Source organism: Serinus canaria, chromosome 23 (assembly GCF_022539315.1).
Source record: "Serinus canaria isolate serCan28SL12 chromosome 23, serCan2020, whole genome shotgun sequence".
Lineage (NCBI taxonomy): Eukaryota > Metazoa > Chordata > Aves > Passeriformes > Fringillidae > Serinus > Serinus canaria.
In genome coordinates this window covers 5,853,726-5,874,159 of record NC_066336.1, presented here as the reverse complement: position 1 = coordinate 5,874,159, position 20,434 = coordinate 5,853,726, and the positions used below count along the sequence as shown (strand labels likewise).

The following is a 20,434-nucleotide window of genomic DNA, read 5'->3' as shown; positions in this document are numbered from 1 at the left end:
CCTGCTCAATAAAGGCTGATATGTATATACAGGCAAAAATAATTAGCTAGAAGTGGTGGAGTTTGGCGTAATCCCACGTCAGTTGCATTGTTGTAGGTTTGTGTAATGAAAGAAGAATTTGAAGCAAAGCAGAGCCCTGATGACATAACATAGACAAAGCATAGCCCCATCGCTATGGGGATGGAGTCATGGAATCAAAGAAACACAGGATGGTTTGGGATGGAAAGGACCTTAAAGGCCACCTCATTCCCCCTGCCATGGCAGGGACACCTTCCACCGTCCTAGGCTGCTCCAAGCCCTGTCTAGCCTGGCCTTAGACACTGCCAGGGATCCAGGGGCAGCCACAGCTTCTCTGGGCACCCCATGCCAGGGCCTGCACACCCTCACAGGGAAGGATTCCTGTGTCACTCAACTCCATTCTCCAGCATCTGTGCTCTGCCCCAGCCACGTTTTCAGTATTTGGAATAATGCAAGCAGAAGAGAGAATGGCAAGGGTAAAAAAGCAGGAGCAATGATTATAAAGCCCAGACTGCAGGACAGAGGAACTTGGCTCCTGCCAGGGAGCAGTTCAAGCTCCCATTGCCACCCACTCCCACGCATTTCCCTGGCATGGATGAGCTCCAGTGGGCCAGGAACAGGGGCACCACACGGCCAATTCTCCCGGAACACAGTGGAAAAACCCCAAATCCCTCAACAATAGGACTGATGCCTCCACCAGCACGGTGACAGCACCTCTGCTCCATGACTCAGAAAGCAAAGGTCGGAGGAAGCCGGTTTCTAACCTGGATGGCAGCGATCCCAGGGCAATTTACGTAACCGGTGTTCCAGAAACGTCTCCTTGCTTTCTCAGTGGTGCCACCTCTCCCAGGAGGGGTGAAAACTTCCCCCTTGGGCCCCTGCCCTTGGCAGTTTTCGCCTCAAAGTGCAAAACTCCTCCCAAGCCGTGTTCCCGCTCCGCTGCTGGACCTCAGGGAGCTCTCTAACGTCTGACCCAGGTGTGGAGGTGAAGAACACCTGTATTATTCTCCTCACTGTAATTAAGAGTGTGTACTTTTCATTTAAAACCAAAGGGAGGCAAATTGCTAAATCCCACTTGAGATCCTGAGACGCAGAAAATCTGATCTGCTGAAATCCCACCTGCACATGGCGCCTGACCCTGACCCAGAGCTGGGGCCAAGGTGAGATGGCGGAAGGGGAGAGCCAGAGGCTCCCTCCGGTTTCAGTTCAGGAGTAACACACTCGCTCCTCACGCCATGAGGAAATCAGTGCCTGCCCTGCCCTGAGCCCGCAGCAGACCCGGCTGACAGCAGCCTGGAACCCCGGGCATCTCCACTGGAAGCGATCGCGTGGCGCTGACACAGCACCGGCACCGGGACACCGGCACCGGGACACCGGCACCGGGACACCGGCACCGGGACACCGGCACCAAATGGAGCCTCGCCCGCGGCTTCCCCTGCCCTGGGCACCGGAATTCCTTTCCTCCCATTATGAGTCGAGCTGCGTTTTCTGGCTTTTCAGGCATCTCCCTTCTTAGGAAGGGAGAAACCACAAATAAAAAGCCCTGTCTCCCAGCAATGACCTCCGGCCTGGCTCTGGGCACATGATGTGATTTGGGAATCACTGCAGGACTTCCCTCCTCTCCCAGCCTGGAGCACAAACTCCTCCTCACAGCTCCAGCGATGTTTCAGAGCAGAGGCTCTTCACCTACCACACCTTCATGCCAGGTGTTTGGCCCAGGGAGAGCCTCCCCACCTCACGGGGGGCTCCAGGAGAAACTGTGCCATACCTGGCTGATGAAAAATCAGGAAACCTCACCTCGAATGGCCAGTGACTCCCAGCTGTCCCTGCAGCAAGGGGGAAACGCTGCCTCTGCTCAAAGCACAGACCTCTGAAGAGGCAATTTTAAACAGGAATGAGCAAATCTGACCAATTAACCAAGGAGACATGCCCAGGTATGATAACAGAGTGTGACAGCACCAAATCCAGACAGAACAACAAATCACCACGGTCTGTGAAACACCTGGGACCAAATCCCCACCTCCCCTCTGGTTTCTCCAGGAGAGCTGCTGGCTCCAGTTAGAGTGAGAAGATGTTTAACTGAAGAGTGCCAGAGCCCAGTGCCTCAGCTGGCTGCTCTGCCGTGGGTGACAACTGCTGCAGGCTGTCCCTTCCTTCGGAAATGGCTGTGCCAGCCTGCAGATGTGCACAGGGGATGAGCTCCCTCCTGCACATCTGGCTTGGGGGTCTCAATAAGGAGGAAAAGAGCCAAGAGGGAGGGAAGAGCAGACGTCCAGCAAAGTGACACCGGAGCGTGGTCGGAGTTGGCGGCGCAGGCCTTTGCGAGAAGACAGCGCTGGGAGGGTGAGGGAGAAAACCCCCAAAATTGAGATCTTTTATTCCCTGGGCCTTCAGCCGGGTCCGCTTTCCTCTGTGCCCGGAAGATTTGGGACGCCGCCTGCACTCCCCGAACGATCGCAGCCCGCACGGGCAGCAGCGAGCCCGGCGGCCTCCGGTGCCCCCCGGTGCCCCGACCGCAGCCCCGGGCGCGCACAGCGAGCCCCGGAGCGGCCCCGGAGCGGTGCCCGAGCGGCCCCGGCTGCGCGGGGCTCCGGCGGCCGCGCTCCCCCGCCGCGGGGCGCGGCTCGGGCCGGGCGGCACCGCGGCCGCCGCTCCGCGGGGTCCCGCCGGGCGCTCCTTTGTTCGGCGGAGCCCCCCGCCCCGGAGCCCCCCCGGCCGTGCCCGCTCACCTCCGTGTCCAGATGCACCAGCTCCATGTCGGGCCAGGGCTCGGCCAGCTGGGCGAGCGGCATCGCTGCCGGCGGGTGCCCGCGCCGGGCTGGCTCCGAGCGCCGCCGGGCTGGGCACCCACCGGCTCCGGGCCGGGCCGGGGCGGGGCGGGGGGCGGGCGGGAGGCACCGGGGAGGGGCCGCGGGGCTCCTCCGCCCGGAGCATCCGGCAAACCCAGCCCGGCGTGCGGCGGCGGCGGGAGCGGATCGGAGCGTGCGATCGCGGAACCGCTCGGGTTGGAAAAGCTCCCCCGAGAGCATCGAGTCCAGCCGTGCCCCCAGCACCGGCCCTAGGCCACCACTAACCCGTGTCGCCAAGTGCCACATCAACACGGCTTTTAAATCCCTCCAGGGATGGTGACTCAACCTGGGCAGCGTGTTTCAATGCCTGACCACCCTTTTGGTGAAGAAATATTTCTCAATATGCAACCTAAACCTCCCCCGAGGCAATTTGAGGCCGTTCCCTCTGCTCCTGTCCCTGTTCCCTGGAGCACAGCCCAACCCCCCCGGCTGTCCCCTCCTGGCAGGAGCTGTGCAGAGCCTCAAGGTCCCCCTGAGTCTCCTTTGCTCCAGGCTGAGCCCCTTTCCAACTCCCTCAGTCCCTCCTGGGGCTCCAGCCCCTTCCCCAGTTCTGTTCTCCTCCCTGGACACTCCCAGACCCTCACTGTCTCTGACCCCACAATTTGAGGCGTCAGCAGTGCCAGCACAGGGAACATTCACTGCCCTGGGCCTGTGGCCACACCATGGCTGGGACAGCCCAGATGATTTTCACTGGAAGGCTGAAACCTCGGGAAGTGAAGCCTGGGTGCAGCATGAAATACCTGTTCTGGGGACTCGGGAGCCTCTGCCAGGGAGAGCTGTGGCTGAGCCAGTGAAAGATGTCCCTGCCCATGGCATGACAGGATGGTCTTTACAAATCTCTTCCAACCCAAGCCGTTCTGTAGCTCTGCACCATCCTCACAGCACCACAAAAACCTGAAACTTTCTCACAAATACAGGACACTGAGTCCTGCTCTTCTGTGCCTTGGAAAGATTTTTCCTCTGGGAGTGCCCAGCTGTTTCCCTGTGTGCACAGTCTGCACGGCTGCACCAGGAGAGGTGGTGAGGACAAACGTGGTGACACGGCTCAGATTGCTGCTGAACTCAGGAAACTGCTCGAGGAAATCCGGATTCCAGGTTTGGGATGTGCCATGAATCACTGCTCATCACCTCCTGCAGTGCCCCTGGAATTCCCTAAAAAACAGGGATAAAGAACACATCCACCTTAAAAGTGGTGTTCAGAATTCCTGGCTATTCTTGCCTGTCAGGTTCTCACATAGGAAAAAGTTTTCCTCTATGCACGTTTTTCCAAACCCCAATGCACTCCAAGAGAAGCCAGAAGTTCTCAGACTGACCTTCCCTCCATTCCTGCTCCAGGTAATGCTGAATCCCAGCTGGATTAACAGAAGGTGAAATGTGCCAGAGGAGATTGCTGCCAAGTTCAGGGCAGGCTGTCAGGGTAGGAGAAGTGAGGTAGTGGTGTCCCCCAGGATTTATTTCCAGTCAAAGAACAGCTATAAAAAGCATCCCTGATCCTGGAAGCAGGGTGCAAAAAACAAAATCTGCTGTTTGGGTGACTGTCATGGCTAAATACAGTGATCAAAACATATAGCCTGGCATTTTTCTGAGACACTTGCAGGCTGGGAAGAGCTGCTGCTGTGGTAAACAGAGACTTGGGATCAGCTGGATGCTTTGTCAGTGCTGCATTCACTGAAAGTTCAAAATGCTGCAGGTTTAGTTTGGTCTTAAAACCATCAAATCCTCCTCAAATACAGTTGTAGATATTTTTGCCTCTGCAGCTGGCTGGCTGTGCAACATTTTTCCTTTGCAGAGAAGCTGACAACATTTGTTAAGCCAGTTAAGAAGAAAATTAACTCTATCCCAGCCAAAACCAGGACCTCCCCAGAGCACTTCCAGAGCAGATGGAGGCTGATCTGTATCATCATCACCAGATCCAATTTTGACTGACTGTTCCAAAAGCTGGCCAAGGGATTCTCCCCATGACCCACAGTAACCCAGTGCTCCCATGGCTCACTGCATCTTTTCTTTTTTTTTTTTGAATCCATGGGCAGCTCATCCCTGCCTGCTTTGTGTGATGCTGCTTTTACACATACAAGGAAACACAGAAAAGCTCACAGGCACACCACCTTCCTTGCAAGGCTGAGTCCCAAATATCTGCTACAATTTACAGACTCGTCTAATTTGCTAAGACAGTCAATTAATTACAGCTTGCAGCAACCCTCTCTGTACTTTTAATATTGACCAAACAGATCCAGAGCTGGTTGTTGTCCTCACGGGGAAATTGAGTCGGGTTTTTAGTGTCAGGGCAGAACCTGAGTTCCCCATCCTGATTTCTTGTCCCCAGCTCCCCATTCACCATCTCATTTCTTCACCTCTTCTGCTTTGTTTGCCACTATGGAGGCAGAGATGATGGATCACCTCGTGTTGATCCCAGGAACATTTTTCCTTAGCGTGGTACAAACCACATTGAAGATACAAAGCAGGGCCCTGGAAATGAGAAAAACTGGCTGCCTCTAAGAGCTTTTTGCTTTTCTGGCAGATTTCTTCCTGTTCCTCCACACCGGATGCAATTGCAGCTGCCTCAAATGCCAGCGTTTTCCAAGGCAGGTCCGGGCAGTGGTCGGAATGCAGGAATTGCACCACAGCAGGCAGAGGGATGCAGAGCTCCCGGGAAGCACAGCCAGGCGGTTCCTGCTCCCTGCACAGGGATTGTGAGGCTCATCTGAGGCTCATCCAGGAGCAAGCACCTCCAGCCTCTGCCCACATTCCTGCACAGGTGAGCGCCACTTTCCCTTGCTCAGCTCAGATGCATTTCTGAAGGTGTCCAGCACATCCCAGCCCTTTATTTTTTGGCAGAATAAACGGCATTTTGCCTGCCGGCTCCGCAGGCTCTCAGTCTGCCAAGCCCACCGGGCTCCTGCGCGGTATTTGTGTGAAACCGCCCCTTCCCCGCAGCCGCAGCCGCCGGAGCCCCTCGGAGAGGCACCCGCAGCTCCAGCCGGGGATTTCTGCTGCAGAGCTGATGGAGCTGCTGGCTCCAGGGAACGTGCCCAGCTTGTGGGTTTGGCACCTTCCTCTCAGGAATACTGAACGGCGGCCGAGGGAGCCGGGATGTGCCCGGGGACGGCGCTGGGGAAGGAAGGAAGGAAGGAAGGAGCAGCGAGGCAGCGAGGCCATATCTGCCGGTTGTCATGGCTACAATCGCTGCCCGTCTCCCGGATCAGTTACCTTCCCTTTCCCAGTGCCGGGCTGGCTCCTGCCAGGACACAGCCCTTGACACCCGGAGAGAAGGAGAAAAACATCTGTTTCAAACCCACACATCTCCTGCAGCATCGGAGGGGAGAGTGGGAGGTGACTCGGGTGTTTGGTATTCCAGCTATGCGGGGCCGATAGTGCTTTGCCCAACTCCACGTGGTTCTGTCCTAACCTTTGGCTGCTTCCTGGGACCTCAGAAGAGCTGTTCCATGGCCGTCCATCCTGCTGGGCTCCCGAGGAACTTGGGATCTGCACAGGGACATTAAAGCCCGTCCAATTCCGTGGGCAGGGAGTCCTTCCACCGTCCCGGGCTGCTCCAGCCCCAGTGTCCAGCCTGGCCTTGGGCACTGCCAGGGATCCAGGGGCAGCCACGGCTGCTCTGGGCACCAGTGCCAGGGCCTGCCCACCCTCACATGGAATTTCTTTTGTAAAAGATTCCTTTTCCTACCTGAAAAAGGCTTTTTCAAAACCCCATGTAAAACACAAGCATTTCCTCACCTTTTAAAATTTAATTTTTAGAACAAAGGTGGGAAGTTATTTAGAGCAAGTTATCCATCAAATTTAGTTTTTAATGAGCACACAGCTATGTTTGTAGCTTATTTCAGTGTAGGGCTATGTGAGGGAGTGAAAACATGAAAGAAAAAACGATCAGAAACTGTAAACAGAAGTGAAGCTGCCAGGGCTGTTTGCACTGTCCCCCAGGAGGGAGAAACCTGAGTAAACACAGCACTAAGAACAGTCAGGGTTTATGGTTCTTTTAGGTTTAAGAACTTGTAAACAAATGATGGGGCTTTTAAGTGGATACAAAAAGATACCTTCAGTTTTGTGCTGCTTCCAGAGCACACAGTCCCACTTTCTCCAGAGAGGGGAGGGGAAAACAAAAGCACATTTCAACAGAATTCCAGCTCCAGGGAGAGGAAAATGTCATTCCAGGGTTTGTGGTCTCGAGCTGACATCCTGCACTGAACAAGTCTGGTCCTGCTTCTCAGGAGGCACTCACAGATACCTGTTCCTAATTACCCATCCCAGAGTTTGGGGTGCCATCATTCCACAGCAAAATAAACCATTTTAGACTTGGAAGCGTATTTCAGGAATCCTGATGAGAAGCCCAAACACCACAGAAACTAATTCTCCTTAGGGGGACCCCCAAACTTGATTTCTGATTTCAGATCAATGTATGACTGGCAGCATTTCACTTCTCAGTCCGCTGACTAAACAGAGACCACTGCACACACCCCAAAATAACCATTAAAATATACTTCTAAAATATGAGAAATTATCCTGGCCAGGAATAGTTTGGCCTAATGACTGATTGGATCAGGTAGGAGGGCACAACACAAGCATGAGATTTGGAGAGGTGGGGAGAGAGGTGCCTTTATCATTTAGGGAGAGAGAAACAGGTCCTCCCAATCACAATAGTTTCTGTATTTTATACATGCTTCAGGCAGTGCAGAGCTCAGGTATGACTCAGTTGGCTTCAGGGCCAGCACAGAGTGCTCAATGGGTTCCTTGTTGGGAGCTGAACAAAAGGCACAACAGGTTCAGTGATGGCAGAAACCTGATTCCCTGGAAGAAGAAAATCTCTCTGTCCCTCATCAGCATCCCAAAAACCCCAAACAAACAGACTCTGGACTTAGGGAGGCTCCTGGATTTTTGCAGCACTGCAGGTCTCATAGCACACCCAAAAGGGTCAGAAATGCAAGGCTGGTGCTTTGCTGCTTGGCTGTTAAATTTCTATTTCCCTCATGAGTCAGTATCAGGACTGCCCAGCTGGGCCTTTCCTGGCTCTCTGAGGAGAGGCTTGGTGCACCTCTGGGAGTCCTCACACCTCTGCCGATGAGGCAGGACACACGTGATCCTCCTTTAGAAAAATCCCCTTGCAGAATCGTTTTTCTGTGACCCTCCAGGCACTCCAAGCTCAGCCCAGAGAGTTTTCTATCAGCAGGCTACAAATCCACCTGCCTGATTCTTGTGAGCTGCTCTCATTTCCCTGTCATACAGCAATAGATAGATAGATAGACAGACAGACAGACAGACAGATAGATAGATAGATAGATAGATAGATAGATAGATAGATAGATAGATAGATAGATAGATAGATAGATAGATAGATAGATAGATAGATAGATAGATAATTTCTAGCCACAAAAGCAAGAACTTACTTTTATCTTTCTTCCTCTAAACTTTGGGGGCACCCTTGTGATGGAAGCCACCCCTTTGCTGTGCTGTGGCTGTGCCTTTCCTCTGTCACAGCGCAGAGGGGAGGGTGATGTTTTACCACTGAGGATTGAAGATCTTTTATAAAGAAATGTGTCCCCAGGTTCATTTAGGAATTCAAGAGTGTCCCCTCTTGCTTGCCTCTGCTTTGCTGCCCTGTGCATCCCCAGCCCCGGAGGAACAGTAATTTACAAAGTTAAACTTGATTAATCAGGTATTTTGTCACCCAATGAGTAGATAAAAGCTTCAGAGGGTGTTATTTTATGCCAAGAGAGATTTGGCCAGAGGCACTGGGCAGCTTAAACAGCTCCAGCCCTGGAAGGTGTTTTGAATTTGCTGCTGACTTCAGTGACAGCAAAACTGGGACTTGCCTGGCAGGCAACAACTCCTTCCACCCTTTCCTCCAACCTGGTGTCAGAAATTGCTGGCCTGACCTGCCATCTCATTTTTCTGTTTACAGTCTGCACAGAATCATTTTCCCCCTCAACCTCAGCGGGCACTGACATCATGTTGGAGATAAATGTCCTGTGGCAGTGGCCCAGCACAAGATAGGATGGAGAAAGGGTCAGTGTGTCGGAAATAGATAATAAATAACAGCAGATGTAACATTATTGAACTCAAAACTCTTCTATTAGATATAAGGACTCTGAGATATGCTACAGTCCTTAAAATAGGATAAGAATCATAGTGCTATTAGCTGTTAACACTCTGCAACACCAGATACTTGTTGAAAGGGACTATTGATCAGCAGAGATGGAAAACAGGTTTTTGGCAGCTGCTTGCCAGTTGGAAGTTAATACAGGAGTCAATTACCCCCAGATAAATGTCCCTTCTCCGAGATCACCAGCAGAAGCTTTCGGAAGAGGAGGATACAGGCCTGGCTTTAAATATCAACACTACTCAGACAAAACCAGATGGGTTTAAATACCAGCACTACGGCCCTAGAAATTAATTTTTCAGTGAAGTGAAAGGGTTAGGGTGGAAAGGAAAGCAGCTCAAGAACGAGGCAACCCAGTCCTCACAGAGTGTCCTGCACCAGCCAGGGGGAACTGGAGTGATTTTTGCTCCCAGGGTAAGATGGGGGGCCGTGTCTGGATGCCAAAGAGCTGCAGAGCCCGGGAGTGGGAGCGATTCCCTCTGCTGAGGAGAGCCCGGCCCTGCACAGGGACCCGGCAAGGCAGCGAGCCTGGGGCAGCAGCAGAGCTGCTCCCCAGTCCTCCCCTCGGCCTGCCCAGAGCTGTTTGCTCACGCCGGCAGGAGCCCAGCGGATCTGACTTTAAACCGAAACCAGTTTCAGGTCCCAGCGCTCCGGGCACGGGGGCCGGGAGTGCTCAGAGCCAGCTCCGGGCACGCAGCATGTGACAAGGACCTTGGGCTGACATTGGGGAGGTTTATCTTGAACAATCTGTTTGCTCCTGTGTGCAGGCAGGCTCACAGGGTGGCATATCTCATGTCATGCCAGCCGTGGGGGCTGCCAGCCCCCCCTGCTCTGGGGCAGGAGGGGAGGGTGTATCAGCATTCCCAGTTTGGGTTAAACCTGCCTATTGTTTTCATAGAATCCCAGAATGTCATAGAATCCCGGGTTTGGGTTGGAGGGACCTTAAAGCTCATCTCATTGCACCCCCTGCCACGGGCAGGGACACCTCCCACTGTCCCAGGCTGCTCCACAGCCCGTCCAGCCTGGCCTTTCCTCCCCAGACACAACCCACAAGGTGAGGGCTGCTTCCTCCTGCCTCGTGGGTGGAAGTTGTTCACTCACCAAGTTAATCACTAAACCAAATTCCCAGCAATTCCCTGCCCATGGGTGGAACCCTGGCCTGCTCAACAATCACTCCAGGTTTGTTATCTACAGCTACCAGGGCATGGTGACAGGGCGTGCTCAATGGAGACTGAATAAAATGTGGTTTGCAGCACTCAGATCTCCCTGAAACACTTGGCTTCAACGTTTGCTACATCTGCCTGCCACAGAACTTACCCTTGTGACTGGAAATCTCTGCCTTCTGCTTTTTCCCTGTAATTCTGGGTGGAGTTTTGCCCACTTTATCCAATAAATCCTCACCCCAATAAATGCATAAATCCCTGTCCCCAGCAGGCACGGAGAACTGAATAAGAGGAATGAGTTTGGCTTACCAGGAGCTCATCTTTCTCTTTGCATCCATTTCAAGGAAGTGTCATGAGGGTGTCAAGTGCTTTCCCTTCAATCTCGCCAGCTCTGGGAAGCAGCCACTTCCTTCCCAGCTTTCAACACCGTCCTTGGAAAAGACAAACATGGAAAGCATGTGCTGGGAGGAGATAACCCAAGGACTCAGGCTTTGGGGAGTGGGAAGGGTGAAGGAAAACCAACGACTGCTGGCATTGCTTCAGCACAGTGCAGATCACAGGATATCATTCTGGGAGTCTTGACACAAGGCAGGGAAAAGCTTCTGGCTGGCAAAGTGAGCCCAGAGTTTTACAGCATCAGAATATTCACTCTGGTTAGACTTTTCAGGAGATTAGCACAGATGTTGCCACTTAATTTCCTAGATTTGTCTTGCAGAGCAAAAGCACAAACTCAAATACTGGAATAAAAAAGCAAAATGAAGTAACACAAAAAGCCCAGGAGACTTTTCAATAACTAAAGTATTATTTATTTAAACATCACCACTTACTCTGTGATCTCAGGCTGAAGATTCAGCAAGTCTGATATAAGTAGTTTGTGCCAGCAAGCCTAAAAGAGACCAGGCTTATAGGCTACCTATTTAAATCTGGGTTTAGGATAAAGTATCCCTTCCCAAGCTGAGGACAGATGAGATGGAGAGTGGCAGCTCTAGTTTTAGGCTCAAACTTTCAGGACATGTGCCACAGCAGCTGCAATAATGGCCTGAGGAGGAAAAGGAATGGTCCAATGATTCTTAAAATAGAAACATGGGAAGCCTAAGTTCAAAGGCTGGATATAACAGGGATAAATTCCTTTGCAATGTCAGCCGTGCCTGTAAACTGATGAGGAATTGAGCACTCCGTCTGAATTTTGAGTAAAATCACAACAAAAGCTGGAAAGGAAGGCTCAGAGAGAGCTCCCACTGCTCGGGTGAGTGGAGTTTGTCCAGCACTGATCTCTGCAGCTGGCAGAGGATGGAGGCTGCCGGGGCAGCGCCGATTCTGCTTCCAGGAGCAGGTACCTCTCACCGGGCTGTGCCTGCCGGGCTCCCGCCTCCCTGCTCTCCGAGCGGCTTTGGGACTCCGCTCGCTGGCCCGGCAGCCCCATTCCGTGATTCCTGGTACCCCCGTGTGGCGAAGGGAAGGAACAGGCTGTTAATTACCGCGGGTTAATGAGCCGAACAGCCCCGCACCAACCCCACCGGCCGCGGCAAGGAGCACCGGGAGGCTCCCAAATCCTTCCCAAAGCCTTCCCCTGCCAACGAGCCTCAGACCCCGCTCGCCGCTGAAATCACGGATGGTTTTTACGAGAGCAATTAATTCAGTACCAAGGGAATGTTTCTCTGCGGGGCTCGGTGCACGGAAGTTAATTGGATCGTGGTATGGCAGGGAAACCTGGGCACCTCCAACCAGGCTGCAGGCCAGCAAAACCCATCCACCAAACAGCCCAGCACAGGAACAACCTCTGCTGCTATCTCCAGCAAGAAGGAGATGGAGAGAAAAGCTCATTTAATTGCCCAAGTTTGCAATCAGTCCTCGGGCTAAACTCAGAACCCCAGTACAGGAACGTTCAGCTCTTGTGCTGAGGTAAGATTAATTCCATCAAGAAGCACCAAGACACCACTTCAATAGAGTAAAAGCAAACAAAATCTGTCTGGGCAATGCTAAAATAATCCAGATTAATAGTAATCTAATAGTAACTCCTCTCCAGGAGGAGACTGCCACATACACCCACCTCTGCACAGCAACCACCAAACTTGGGAGCAGGGGAGAGCTGCTGCCTGCAGGGAAATCTGTTCAAAATCCAAAAGTAACCTCAGTGGGATAACTCAGTGAGAAAAAAATTAAATCTACTATCAAATCTCTTTAAAGGGGAAAAGTAGAAATTTCATTTGGGGTTTATATGTCCAGCACAATGCAGAGAATTGTGGCACCTGCTCTACACCTGGGCCACTCCCACCTGGGACTGCTCCTTCTTCGTTCTCCAAGTGTTTTCTCCAGGCTGGTTTGCTGTACCCAAGGCAATGAAGTGTTTTTGTTTGGAGGCTTTAATGCATCTTAAAAAGTCTCACATTTACAAAGTTTTCCCTGAAATTTTCTACTCCTGTTTCTTCTGCCACACCACAGATGTTCTGGCTCCCTTCATAAGGAGATGGCTACAAAGCTTAAAAAAAAAAAAAAGATAAAGCAGTTTTTAATAAAGGGTCTTTAAAAAGCCCAGTCTCTCACATCAGAAATCTTCTAAAGCCAACTTATTAAAGATCTTTATTAGCTTCAATCAACTTCACCACAGCTCCCCCTGTGCCACCTCCTTCCCATCCCTTACAAATGATGGGCTCGCTCTGTAAATTGTGAGTTTAACTCAAGCTCCATTTCATCTCCACCAACTGCAGGAGAAGGTGCCATTTCTCAGGAATTACAGTCAGCAATATTAGTCCCTGGGTATGGTATTACCATATCTGGGATGATTTAGGGACAATGAAATCCCTGTGCCATCAAGCTGCGTGATTCTTCTGACAAAAATGATCCTGCAACTCAGTATCCTCTGGATGCACTCACTGAATTCAGTCCATTTGCCCTCCTTGTTCCCTTTCAGCCCGCCTGGGGCAGGGCTGGAGGAAACTGTCACTTCTTCCAAACAGAACTGAGCTCTGTGAAGGCAAAAGGAAAACTGCTGCAGGGGGAATGATTCTGAAAGTCAAAACTGTTCATCCTAGGGCACTGTACTTGGAGGAGCAGGGACTTGGGAAGCTCTCCTGGCACGGTCCAGTTCACCTGTTCTCGTGGTTTTTAGCCCAATCCATTTCAGTTTAACATAAACCCGTGGTTGGGGGAAAGGTGGCTCTGCAGGATATTGGGAAGTGACCACTGGCTGGCAGCTTGCTCACATTAACTTCTGCTCAGTTTAATTGTTGCTGCTTTGGGGGGAGTCCAGAGGCTTTGCTCTATAATTTATCAGTAATTTCATTGTTCTTAAAACCCCAGCAAAATCCTGAAGCATTGGGAAAACAAAGATCATCCCCAGTATCCACTTCCAGCATCCCAAAGGCTTCAGCCCTGTGCAGAACTTGGCCATTCTTTGCAACTTCACCTATTAAGAGGCAAATAAATGACAAAGGCAGTTTAGCCCTATTTCCCAGGTGGCTTGTGCTGAAATCGATAAATGGAGACACAAATTAGTGGCAGAGCCCTAATATTGCATGGATTTAACCCATACTGGTGCCCAGCTTCAAGGCCAGGACTCATTTGCCTTTCTGTTGCCAGAGGTAACTTTCTGGACCCTGGGTGTGATGTTTCCCAAAGCTCCAGCAGGATAAAATCCCTGCTGCTGCAGAGCCCACCCAAGAGACCAGCCTGTTAACTGCACCTGGCAGCACCAATCCCATTCCCAACAGATACACAAGAGACAATTTTCCATGTTAAATGATTACAGTTTAGCAGAAAAAATGTCTGTTCAGCTTCAGGCGCTCTGGCAGGCGGTGATGCAGATTTGTGGTGCCTCTAACCACGAACCAGGCACGAGCTGCAGCCCAGCGCCTGCTCCCCAGCTCTAATTTACACAGCTAATTAGTTGGATTTACTGGCTTCAGCATCCTCAGTCTCTATTTGCTTAAGGAGAAATAGATGAGCCCTGCCTGTCGAGTCAAGCCCAACAGGCCAATAAGTCCAGCAGTGCAGGGCACAGCCAGGGGGAAGCACCTCAGCACCCAAAATATCCTTTGCTGTCTGGGGAGTTTAGGTGGCAGACACTGCTTCACATCCCTGCTGTGCCTGGCTGGAGAAACATCCTGCAAGGAACCAGGTCAGCACCGGCTGCCGGGGTGGGAGGATGGAGGAGTTAAGGAGTAACTCCTCCAACAAAGAGCAGCCCTGAGCTCCCCTTCATTAGCAGCACTTGGTTTAATGACCGGGGTGAAGAGGTCACCCAGCCCTGACGGACACAGGGAACACCAGAGCGTTCCAGCTGGCAGCTTGGCCACTGGCAACCCCCTCAGACCCAGCTCCCTGGGAAGTACCTGCTCATTTGTGGATGCCCAGCAAGGTGAGACTCTACAAAAGCAAGGTAGGCTATTTCCAGCTTTCTGATTTTAAGATTTAATTATTATTTTCCTTTGTGCAGTGGCAGCCCCAGCCACTGCTCAGGAGGTTTGGTGGCTGTTTCTGGGTGGGGTTTGATGAAGATTATTAAGCAGGAATATTCATCATTATTTCTTTTCTGTTAGAGCAGCTGTGGGAACCCGGGATGGAGCAGCTCCTAGGGGTACATCCCAACTTGCCTTTTGTGCCTGCAGCCACTCCAGGACACTTCCAGCACTCCTGCCATTGGAAATTTCTGGATGTGAAACTCTGCCCTGCTCGTTTTCACTGGATTCCCTCTGAAATCAGCACAGGTTGAAACAGGTCACTGCACTTAATCACAAACAGACACTGAAATCCCAGGGAAAGCCAAGCAGAGATGGAGAAATATTCCATCTGACAGCCACTGAAGGAGACATTTACACAGGGGGGTTTGGGTTTGGCTCTGCTGTGGCGTCTAAGTAGCAATTATAAAAATGGTGCATTTTTACCCAAAAAAATCTCGTCTCCTGCTTAGTCACTGCCCCAGCCAGGTCTGGATTCGATTAGCAGGAGCAACAATATTCAAGTTAAAGTGCAGAAATGTAACACATCATCAGTTTTATGGAGCCAGTTCTGGTTTCACTCCCAAGAAAAGCTCACCAGAATTTCACTTTTCTCTGCAGCAAGATCACGGTATTCCTCCCCATTTTGTACAGTGCTACATTTTAGAAAATAAAGAAAAATTAACTCAGTAGTTACTTACACGTTCCATTTTCAGCCAACTAAGCCGAGGCCCTAAAAACATCTTGCAGTGATCTAGCTTTTAGGCAAGGAAACCTGGCTTTCAGGTAAGGAAATCTTGCTTTTCAGGTGTGAATTGCAACAATTAATTATCTGAATGAAAACACAAACACAGGCATGCAGAAAGCAAATGTTCTTAAACCACATGGAGTGAACTAAAGGCAGGAGAAATTAGAGAGCATTAAGAACAGTCCAAGCCAAACCGTATCCAGCTTTATTAAAGGTACTTTTCATGAACAATCATGGTAATTTAGGCAGGACATGGGCTACAATCCGCAACATTTTACAACAACTGTCAAACTCCCCTCCCTTTGTGGACTACTGAAATGGAGAAGTTGCTAAAAACCGTCAGAATCTTCAGCCTGCACAGGCAGAGGGCGAAGTTTAGAGTGAGGGTGGAGACGTTCACCTGGGCGCTGTCTGACAACGCCGCACAAACCCACCCTGACTGGGAGAGGAAACAAACTCCAGAGGCAGATTTCTGCATCTGAGGGTCCACAATGGAAAAGAGGAAGTGCAGCTCCTTTCTGAGCCAGGATATCCCAGGCTGGACACCAGCAATCCGGATCATCTGACAGTGGAGCGTCCCAGCTCTGCTGTGGTCTGGAGTCATGGCTCGGGGTCAAAGGGGACACTGGGGGAGGACTGGTGGCACTGGGATTTGGAGCAGGCAACAGCATCCTGGGAGCTTTGATGGTCACTTGGACAGAACTGACACGCAGCACAGGGGAATCCCTTCTTCCTCCCTGCAGGAAGGGCCCTTCTTCCAAAAACTGGGGGACTGGCAGAAGCTTTTCTTATTAAAATTTAGGTTTTGAGAAATAGACTAAATGACATTTGTCCCCATTGCCCCCCACCCCCCAGAACACAACAATGAAGCGGTCTGTGTGCTAACAACATAGCTTAAAAAAAAGTAAACCAAAATTCTGCATTGTTATAAAACTTGATAAAAAATAGTATTTCAAACTGTACAGTCACCAGAAGTACACAGTTATCAAAAATTCACACGTTTTACTTGGCTTCACCAGCACCTTCGGCTTTCTGTGCCTGAAAAGGAGAAGGGGAACAAGTCAACACATTTAAAAAATGGACACTCATTTTCCTACACAGCAAAACCCTGAGCAGAACAAATCCTCTCTGGGCTGGGCAGCTCTGATTTCTGATAAAATTAGATTGAACATCTGCTGCACCTTAAAACACAACTTAGAAGTTGCTTTTTGAACTTCACAGAAGAACAGTAACTTCCATGTGGCAACATCCCCTGGCAAACAGACAATTTAACTCTTTACCACCCCCCCTCTGTGCTGAGCCTGGCAAGCAACACTGCACAAGCCAAGACCTGTCGGTCCGAGAGGGACAGGAATCAATGCTGGGCACGACAGGCTGCTGGGATACCTGGTCTGTTTTGGCATCTCCATTTTCTGCAGGGTTGTTTCCCTCCTTGCCAGCATCAGCTTTTCCTTTCTTCCCCTTGGGCACCTTCTCGCTCTTCTGTAAATGCAAGACAACATTTGCTGTCAGCTCCCAGAGCCAGGCACGAGCCACAGCCCCTCTCCTGGGGTGGTGGCCCCAAAACAACACAGACACCAACGTTTGTTGGTCAAGGGATTGACAGCAAGTGGGAAGTCTTCACTTGGGTATTTTTTATGCAAATTCTGTAAAATCTGCAAGTTGTCAGTTCAGCTTCAGGCAGCGAGGATGCAGCTCCGTTTCCTCACTGCACAGCTGTTAACCAAAGGTTTGTCAGCTTTGCTATTGCCAGGCAGTGCCAAACCTCATCACCCATTGTTCACCTTTCCAACTCACCTTTGGAGCCGCTTTTTTAGGTTTGGGCTCTGGCTTGGGAGGAGCAGGCTTCTGCAAGGGAGAGAAAACCTGGTTAGACACTCGTGGGATGGTTTGGCTTGGGAGGACTCAGAGCCCCTCCAGTGCCACCCTGTCACGGCAGGGACACCTCCCACTGTCCCAGGTGCTCCCAGCCCCAGGGTCCAGCCTGGCCTTGGGCACTGCCAGGGATCCAGGGCAGCCACAGCTGCTGTGCCAGGGCCTCCCCACCCTCACAGCCAGGAATTCCTTCCCCATATCCCAGTCCTCTGGCAGTGGGAAGCCATTCCTCCTTTGTCCTGGCACTCCAGGCTCTTGTTCGAATCCTGTTCCAGAGAAGCAAACTACTTTTTTTTTTTTTTTTTTTAACATTCAGGCCAAATAGCTTCGTTTTAGGAAAGCAAATAAAGCATTTGAAACTGCAGCAGCTATTTGGTTTGTCCATTATTTTACCACTCCCACAGCAGCACACAATGGGGCAGGTCTTTAAGGCAGGAACTCAATTTTCACCTCCAGGGCTGACACACATTTCCACACCCAGTGGTCATGTGTAAAACCACTGAGAGTTGTGACACCTCTGCCCAGCAAGAGGATACTCACAGCAGATAACCTCGCTGATCTCCGCTGTGGCTGTTGGAAAAGGAGAACAGTTCTATTGAAATGACATGGAAAACGTACTCTCAAAATCCCACAAACTTGCTCTCTTCCCAAAGCAGTAAACCCCAGAAATCCTGTTTACAGTGCTTTAGTTTTTACAAATTAGGGAGGTAGTTTCCCAGTTTCCCTTTTTCTGTGTTCTCAAGAAACATGAGGCTGTGCTGTTGAAAATTACTAATAGCTAATGATAGTTGAGTACATTTTTCACCGTTAAAAGTAGATTTCTCATGGTTAAAAAGCAGTTAAGACTTTGAAAAGCCAGAATCAATTGAGACCAACCCTCCCCGCTACTCCCCAGTTACTCTGACGGTGTTAAACCTCATCTTCCAAAGGAAACACTTGATGATCCAACTTTCTCAAAACACTGAACTTCTTACCTCATCCTTAACTTTGGCCTTATCGCCCTTGGTCTCTCCTTCAGCCTGGGGACATGGACACAGGTTGTAGGGACAAGGGATGGACAGGACTCGCGGCCCCCAGCCGCTGCTTTCACCCCGGTCTCAAGGGGCCCGTCCCCATCGCACCCCCGGCGGGTACGGGCCCCTCCCCGGGGGCCGGGCCGGGGGATGCCGGGGCACAGCCCCGCACCGCCGCGGCCCGGGCGGGGCGGGCGCCGCCGCCTCCCGGGGCTGGTGCGGGGTTGGTGCGGGCGCCGCCGCCCGCTCGGGGCGGGCCCCCTCCCGCCCCCGCCGTTTTGGCGGCAAAGCTCCGCCGCCGCTTCCCGCCCTTTCCCGCACCGGCGCTCCCCTCCCCCTCCCCTCGCACCGACCTCCCGCCAAAACCAACCGGTTCGGACCGGCGGGCACCGCCGGCCCCTCCCGCAGCCGCGGCCTCGCCGGTAACGGGCCCCGCGCCGCCCCCACCCCCGGTGAGGCCTCGCGGCTCCGTTACCGCCCCGAACGCGGGGGGGGGAGCGCGTAGTCCCGCCCCCCCTCCCACAGGCGGCTCCGGGAGGGGGGAAAGGACACCGTGAGGGGGGAGAGGGCAGCGGGGGGCGGCAGCTGCACGTACCTTTCTCTTCGGCATGGCTCCGCGTGTGAGCGTGTGTGAGTGAGTGTGTGAGCGGGTCCGAGTGGGTGCGGAGGAGAGCGGAGCGCGCCGGGCGGCGTGAGGGGGCGGAGGGAGCGGCGCGGGGAGGCGGGGGTGGGGGAGCCGGGCGCGCTGGTCGCGGGGGGCTGCGGGGCGCGGTGCGGGGAGCGGTGGCGGGGCTGCACCCGGCGGGCTGCGCTGGTCCCGACCCCACTAATTGGAATCGGGTGTTTATAAAGTTTTATATAGAGCCGGACGCGGCCCAACCGGTTCCAGCCGGATCCCCGCCGCCCCGCGCGCCCATTGGCCCGCGGGGGTCACGTGGGGTGGGGCCAAGGCGGGGAGGGAAGGAGGGGATGGGGGGGGCGCGCGGAGGGGGCGGCGCGCGCGCCATTTCCCCCACCCCCGTGCGCGCGCGCGGGAAACCCGCGGGGGGGGGGGGGGAGCTAAAAATGGGGGGAAAAGGTGAAAATTGGGGATGTGAAAAACGGCTCGGGGGAAAGGGGGGGGACAGCCGCACCCCGCCCCGATCCCGCGCGCAGGTGAGCGGAGCTGTTCGTTCAGCACCTCCCGCCCCGCGGGGCCCCTCCCGGGGGAAGCAGCGAGCGCCCTTTCCCTGTGAGAATCGGGAGATGCCGAGAGCTGCGCCCGGAAAAGGAGGCGGCACTGCTGGAACGAGAGAGAGAAATGTTAAAAAGCAATAAAATGACGTTCAATCAATTCACACAGGTGCCTGCTGCTGGTGCCAAGTGACTCGGGAAGTTGGGCTCCTTCCAAGAGGGGACATTCCTCCCACCTGGCACAGCCACGGCCCCTGTGCTATAAATCCAACTAAAGATATTCATTGCCCCTTCACTGAGCCCTGAACTTTTCACTTTTTAGTTCAGCCTCATTCAGAAACCCCCCCAAGGAACAGCCTTTCCCCCTTTCCCTGCCCAGGTAAATTCAGGCTTTTTCAGACCTCAGCTGCACATTTTTCCAGCCATGCTGATTTTTCCCATCTTCAGCCCATATAAATTAATGATGGAGGTTCTGTTCTCACTGACAGAAGCCTGTGGCTCTGTTCCCACAGATTCACTGGAAAGATGCCCTCCTGAAACTCTGGAGTCTGCCCTCCACCCTCTAACAAAGGAAGGCTCACAGGGAAATAACTGCAATTGCGTTTACAGGAATAACTGATGCAGGTGAAATGTACAAAGTCAGGTAACAGGAACCTTTTGCCACGCTTGAAGGGCTCTTCCTCCTCCCCTGCTACAGTGATGCCTTTTATAAAATGGACTAAAATTTTCCAAACAAGTATTTTATAAACCAGATCCTTCACTTACCTCACCTGCAACAGGACCAGTACTTTGTGGAAAGCCACCTCCATGGCTTTTGTCACCTGTAGAGTCAGAACACAATGGCAAACTTTTTTTTTCTTAAGGCAAAAATGCATTTTTTGAGTAGAAGAGTCTCTCCATGAGCCTGGCAAAGCAGACTGCAGAGTTTCCATCTCATGGAGAGTACACTGTTTCCACAGTTTCCTGAAACACGGAGAAAATAAAATACAGCAAAAGAAGTTGAAAATCAACAGCTCTCATCATCTCAGCACAATTTTAGCCAAATTCTCT

The 20,434-nt window shown here is 52.2% G+C and overlaps 2 protein-coding genes across 3 annotated transcripts in view; both read right to left on the bottom strand.

Moving 5' to 3' along the window:
* The window catches only part of RPS6KA1 (ribosomal protein S6 kinase A1), a 32,333-nt gene extending 29,477 nt beyond the window's left edge, over positions 1–2,856 (bottom strand). For both annotated transcript variants that reach the window (XM_050983294.1, XM_050983295.1), the window contains exon 1: positions 2,748–2,856. In XM_050983294.1, the coding sequence (XP_050839251.1) occupies positions 2,748–2,810 (63 nt within the window). In that variant the 5' untranslated portion in view covers positions 2,811–2,856. The remainder of the gene's footprint in view (positions 1–2,747) is intronic.
* Positions 2,857–15,500: 12,644 nt separating this feature from the next.
* HMGN2 (high mobility group nucleosomal binding domain 2) lies at positions 15,501–18,957 on the bottom strand. The gene is made up of 6 exons (XM_030231120.2): positions 18,807–18,957; positions 18,173–18,217; positions 17,739–17,768; positions 17,121–17,171; positions 16,710–16,805; positions 15,501–16,361 (listed from the first exon to the last, which is right to left on the bottom strand). Exons 1-6 carry the CDS (start codon positions 18,819–18,821, stop codon positions 16,326–16,328), a joined length of 273 nt encoding a protein of 90 aa, XP_030086980.1. The 5' UTR covers positions 18,822–18,957; the 3' UTR covers positions 15,501–16,325.
* Between the last annotated feature and the right edge of the window lie 1,477 nt (positions 18,958–20,434).

What these genes read in the sequence shown, in the direction of transcription:
- HMGN2 (XM_030231120.2), bottom strand. An exon ending in GATCAGCGAGGTTATCTGCT is followed by an intron (nt 17,172 to 17,738) that starts GTGAGTATCCTC and finishes TCTCCCTTGCAG; the next exon opens with AAGCCTGCTCCTCCCAAGCC. An exon ending in GAGATGCCAAAACAGACCAG is followed by an intron (nt 16,362 to 16,709) that starts GTATCCCAGCAG and finishes TCTCCTTTTCAG; the next exon opens with GCACAGAAAGCCGAAGGTGC.